The 6,075-nt window shown below is 41.2% G+C and overlaps 1 protein-coding gene across 1 annotated transcript; it reads right to left on the bottom strand.

Annotated features, from left to right (window-relative positions):
- On the bottom strand, positions 1 to 5,665 carry LOC117254623 (uncharacterized). The gene is made up of 7 exons (XM_033622989.2): positions 5,399 to 5,665; positions 4,452 to 4,547; positions 4,059 to 4,124; positions 3,837 to 3,947; positions 2,396 to 2,506; positions 784 to 893; positions 1 to 594 (listed from the first exon to the last, which is right to left on the bottom strand). Exons 1-7 carry the CDS (start codon positions 5,599 to 5,601, stop codon positions 317 to 319), a joined length of 975 nt encoding a protein of 324 aa, XP_033478880.2. The 5' UTR covers positions 5,602 to 5,665; the 3' UTR covers positions 1 to 316.
- Positions 5,666 to 6,075: the final 410 nt, after the last annotated feature.

Here is a 6,075-nt window from a genome sequence, read left to right as displayed (position 1 = left end):
TGGGTTTAAAGAATTTATTTCACTATACACTGTATTACAAACCTGTACATATGAGGTAGCATATAACCAAAAGGCTGGTACCAAAGTTTTCACTAAATGGATTCGTTTTATGTGGACTTGGTAAATGAGGTGACAGGTGTTGTGAACAGGGTTCCCCAGACTGTCGTCATGTCGGAGGAGACAACACTTAGATGTGCAAATAATCTGCAATTTATCAATTTGTGCATCAGATATGACACATTTATGTTCGACAACAAATTGTGCGTAACTGTAACTTGTGAACTTCCCCTTATGTTTCAGGTTATTATTTTATGTTTCATGTTCCATTTGGTTCAAGTTTAATCGCAGTAAGGCATGGTGGAGGAAAAAGTACAGAGAGGGTCTGTGAGTTGGACTGGTCTGACTGCAGTTTGTCAGATGATGCTGCATATACTTCAGGACTCTGGACACTGGATAAGGACACGGGGTTGTTGCTAATTTGATGTCCCTCAGAAGTGTGGCTAGCGTCACAGGCCTCAGGTGTCACAGTGTGCTGACCAGCTGCCCAGCTCTGAAGAGACGAAGGATCTGGTTTACAATCTGTTTTGTCATCACCTGTAAGAACATACAAAAAGACCAAATTATACATTACATGCAATTTTACTTTTAGGACCCAACATGGTATAATTTAAGAAATGGATGAAGATAATTACTGTAACAACACAGAATTTTTACAATAAGAACTAGCAGACTTTACAGTACTGAGATGTTTGAAAACCTCTTCAGTAATTTGGTGTGACATACTCAACTCTCCAACATCATGCTCTTCTTTCAAGCGAACATGTAAAGTGTGTTTCTGCCATGGCTCCAGCTCCTCTTCTTCACACTCCAGTTTAAGTTCAGATGTTTTGTGACTGTAACAGAAAACAACAGAATGACCCTGCAATCCATTGTTCTTGTAACTTGGAAAAAAAACCTCCAACATGGATAAGTGCAATGGGACAGGTAGGCTATTTAAGTTGGAGTACCAAATGAATAACTCAGGCAAGACCCAGCAAGTTGGAGTTTGAATTTTTTTATCATCAGTTTGTACTTTATTTAGTGTTTTATGTCATGTTTTGTGTAGTGTTTGAGTGGTGGAACATTCTGGAACAAAGTTATAGCTAGGGATGGGAATCGAGAACCAGTTCCTGTTAAGAACCGCTTCCAACTGGTTCAATTAATCGACATCATTAGCCTTTATGCTTAACGATTCCCTTATCGATTCTTTTCATGACGCCAAATCTTTACATCAATGATGAACCTCACGCTCGTCAGTCAGCAGCACGTTCAACAACAAAGAAAACGTAATGGCGGAGAGACAGAAGCAGTCGAAAGCGAGGCTTCACTATACCAAAAAAGACTAACAGCGCGACGTGCAAATTATGCAGCACCCTGATTACATGTAAGGGCGGAAACACCACCAACTAGGCCTGAATGATATATCTTTTAAGCATCGCCATGCACACGTGTGCAATATTTAGGGCTTGTGACATGTGGCGTGCCCTAATTAAATTAAGCATGCACGTATAAATTGCCAAGTGATGTGCGTAAAATTTGCTTCTGTTTTAATGACTGGCCAACAAAGATGTCTAATTTAGTGGAAAAAAGAATAAACGGCCTATTCAAGTGCTGGAATTTTTTATTTATGTGACAACGTCTGAACGCAACGCAGGCTCCGCTCCATAGACTGTGTGTACAGTGCCGTGCTGCGGGTTCAGGCCTGGCTCGGTTATAAATGTGTCGGAGGAAGGAAAATGAGGCCCGAGCCGCGCTCTGGTGTGCTCACCTGTGTCTGTGTGCGCACGTGTCTGTGTGTGCGCGCATCAGGGCTGAACTCCACCGTGCACGATACAGAGAGCGGAGGAGGATTGAGAACCGGTCTCCATGTAGAGACAGAAATGACATGCCGTTGTGTAAATAATATAAGTCATCACATTACAAGGTGAAATGTTTCACCGTATAACACGATAAATAGTATAAATAGAGATAGAGATAAATAGTTATGTTATTATAGGAAGTGTCTGTCGCGCAAAATAATATAACTTTAGTTTATGAAGAGATAAGACGGGGCTCTCTCCTCTCCTCTTATATGCTTTACTCACAAGAGCGTGAATTGACCTGGATATGAAGCCTCTGTAGCGCCAAATAATATAACGGTAGTTTCTAAAGAGCTAAGACGAAAAAGAAAAAAAGAAAAAATTGTTGCATATAGGGGAAACACTGAAAGAGATGGTGGTACATTTCAAGAGGGCTGAATTGGTATCACTCCTGCCTGAACCCGCAGGGGGAAAAGTTTGTTCTATTCAATATATTCAGAGTACATACAATTCACTTGACTCTTAAAAACAAGGCTTCATCAAAGACAAACAGGTACCTCTGACACATTACTGGTACATAGACGTCTCCATCACAGCTGTTATCAGCTCCTGGAGCACTCAGCTCAGTTGTTTCTATGGCGTTTTCCGTATCTCTCTCCAAGTCAGTTCTGTTAAATAAAAAAAATATATAAATTTGAATCATATGAGCTGTTGAGGCAGAAATAAAAGCCCTTTTTAAATAGGAATTGTCCAAATTTGCAGGAAAGCCCAAGCAGTCATCTTTCAGCATTGGCAGTATATAAACAAAATTGCCTCTGTCTTTTTTTTTTTTTTTTAAGATTATTTTTTGGGGCTTTTTGCCTTTAATGGACAGGACAGATTGAAATGGGGTGAGAGAGAGACTGGGGGTTGACATGCAGCAAAGGGTTGCAAGCCGGAATCGAACCTGCGACCGCTGCAGCGAGACATCCTTTGTACATGTGGTGCCGGCACTATCCACTACTGTACCGACCCGCCTTGGTCTTTTTAAACTAAAAGGGTTCCGCCAATGTGACTACCCTTCGAGGCGGAAAATTGGGCACCTCGCATCAACTCGCCAATCTGGCTGTGTCTAAACGCTCACAGCTTGCCGGCAAAACAGCCCAACATTCGCTGAAAATCTGGTAGTGTAAAAGGGGCTTATGATACGATATATGCCAACATGCATATCTCCGTTTCCGTTCACACAAAACAAATGGACACAAAAACTTCATGCTATTGGCTGTGATTGTTCAAGTATCATGCTAGTACGCTAGAATGTTATTTTAATGAGCAAAGATGCACAAGTTGACAGTTAACTTATTTTATATTCTGTTTCTCTTGGTTAATGGTGCTGTGGCCGTAAGTAGATGCTTCTGAGGCTGAAGGTGCAGCACATTTGTGATTTTGTTGTTTCAATAAGAATGGCTAAAGCTCCTGTCCATTTGCACTCTTTGGATTAAGAGTCCCACTGGACTACCGAAATCGGTTCAAAAGATGGTTTTAGCATCAAACAGTAAAAAATATTCTTGTTCAGAATCATTTTCAATTTTTCTACGTAGGCTTGTGGGTTATTTTTAGCACAGTGGTACATTTCAAGAGGGCTGAACTGGTATCACCCCTGCCTGAACCCGTAGGCTTAGCTTTACTAAACAAATTGCTCTGGACAGTGCAACCTAAAGTTAATCCATGTGTCTCTGTAAGGTTTTCAGTGTACTGCTGCTCCAATTTTCCACTCTACTAATAATTCCACTATGAGATTTGAGCAAAACTAAGTGAAAGATGGGATGAAATACAGGAAACATAAGTAGATTCTGCATGTCAGAACTGTGGGCCACATATAAGTCTTTATAACTCTAATATAAAGGTGTCATCTAAAGGGAAAAAAAGTTTGTTCAATTCATTATATTCAGAGTACACACAATTCACTTCAAGATCTTTACTCTTAAAAATGAGGCTTGATCAAAGACAAACAGGTACCTCTGAGGCATTTCTGGTACGTAGACATCTCCATCACAGCTTTTATCAGCTCCTGGAGCACTCAGCTCAGTTGTTTCTGACGCGGTTTCCGTATCACTATCCAAGTCAGATCTGTTCAATAAAAAAAATAAAAAAAATAAATATATATAAATTTGAATCATATGAGTCACAAGCAGAAATTAAGATACGGCGTATATCCTGTATAATAAAGAATAAAATTACAGTCTGTTCTTCACACTGTTGCTTTCCTCCTCCTCCTCCTCAATGGTGACCTGCATCTCCACAAAACTGAAAATAACAAATTACAAAGAGGACATTGAATAAGATAAGAGGGTGAAAATGTATCTCAGGGAAGTCGGTATAGTACTGACAGACATATAAAGCTACTGAAATGTAAATTCATGTTTATCATCATCTTGCTGGTGCTGTTTACCTCTGCAGACACATTCAGAAGTTGTGAATATTAACTATCTTACACCTATGAGGTTAACACAACATGAAAACCTGTAAAATCTAATGTGATCCAATGTAGAAGCCAGAGTCATGCAGAACTATCCCACACAAAGGTGTTTTGTTTGTGTGTGGAAAAAAAAGGGAAAGGTTGTGACTGCTCACCTTGCAGCTGCTACACATCCAGGTCTTGATGGTGCTGCTGGCTTTTGTCTACATGTTCCAGTAGAGGGCAACAATATGGCGCATAACTTGTCATAACTGTAAAAGAAACCCTGCCATTAGTCACAAAACCTCACCTGGAAATGTTAAACATGCAAACTTACCCCTGCTTTACAAACGTCTGAGGTACAGGTCAACTTCAAGTTTACCTGGTAGATTCTGTCTGAATGTGACAGTGGAGAAAGCAGGTTTATTAAACCAAGACTATGAGTAGATGTCATTTTTTGTGGACAACTATCACTATTTTGGTGAACCAACCCTCCAACTATGACTTCAAACTGAGAAATAGTTTAAGGGGCAAAAAGCGAAATCGTTTCACCGCTAGGTTTGCTGTTGTGCACTGCCTGTAGACCAAAACAAAGTGTGTCATGAGCCACACCTCCCTCTACCTCTGCTCTCCAACCCCACTCGCCTCGTCTAAACTTAACGTTAGTTTAGCAGTTAGCGATGTCTTTCACTCACTCTCGGTCTCTGTTGTGTTTAGCTATTCCCCGGCCTACTTCAATGATGATGATACCTGTAATAAATGTAATATATTTGCTGAGATGGAGGCAAGGCTCAGTGACTAGAAGAGCTGGTAGAAGCGCTCCATAGCTAACGTTACTCCAGTAGCCGGTGGCAGCCGACTCGCCCCGGATCCCGGCTAGTGCTAACACCGGGAGCTAACGCTAACGTTTCTCTTCTCCGTGAGTGAGAGCGATGTTTTAGCCGGGCTACATTTTACAATGCTAATTGCAAATGTTAGCTGGGCTGCCGAGCTAACGATACTCACCTAACGTTACACAACCATAACGCCTGACCCATTGCTGGGACCGAGCCGCTAATAACTCAATTGTAACATTAAATTTAACTTTACTTTACATTTGACTTTATGTTGTTACTTAGCCTACCTGTCCAGGAGAAGAGAAGCTAGGTCCGAGTCAAATTCTAGCCCCTTTCGCTCTCGCAGTGCTCTCCACCTTGGAAATACACGGCCAATGTTAATCCGGGTTCTGTCCCTTTCTTTATCCGACAACTTCTTCGCCAACGACCGTTGTTTCCTTTGAGGTAATGTCGGATCCTCACGTGAACGTTTCGTTCCCCTCTCCGCCATTTCGCTTCGAAAATACGCGTCGCCATTGCTTCTTCTTCTTCTGATTTGATTCTTCTTCTTCTTCTAATGGAATTCCGGCAGGCTGTACACTAAATTGTGTAATGCTGCCCTCCACAGGTCAGATTGATCTATTCAGTTTAGATTTTCTGATACAGTCCAGCTGACCGGAGAAAAAGAATTATTGCTTTCCCAATTAGATGGAAGTCCGCATCAGAAGAGAATATAGATTTGAAAGAAAAGGAAGAAAACCCCAACTTAGATAACTCCCTAAACATGTGCTGTCTTTCATCCCAATATTTACTGCACTCAAACATTACATGCTGCGGTGTCTCCAACTTCCCACACTGGCAGAAACCATTTAGGTTCTTGCCTATTGTTTTGAGGTTGCTGGCCAGACCACAATGCCCCAGTTTTAAACGAGTTAAGACCACATCATCCTTTCTTCCAGTTTTAATCTGTAGCCTCCTTCTTTTA

This window comes from Epinephelus lanceolatus, chromosome 2 (genome assembly GCF_041903045.1).
Source record: "Epinephelus lanceolatus isolate andai-2023 chromosome 2, ASM4190304v1, whole genome shotgun sequence".
In the NCBI taxonomy this organism is placed as follows: domain Eukaryota; kingdom Metazoa; phylum Chordata; class Actinopteri; order Perciformes; family Serranidae; genus Epinephelus; species Epinephelus lanceolatus.
This window is presented reverse-complemented; position numbering and strand designations above follow the sequence as displayed.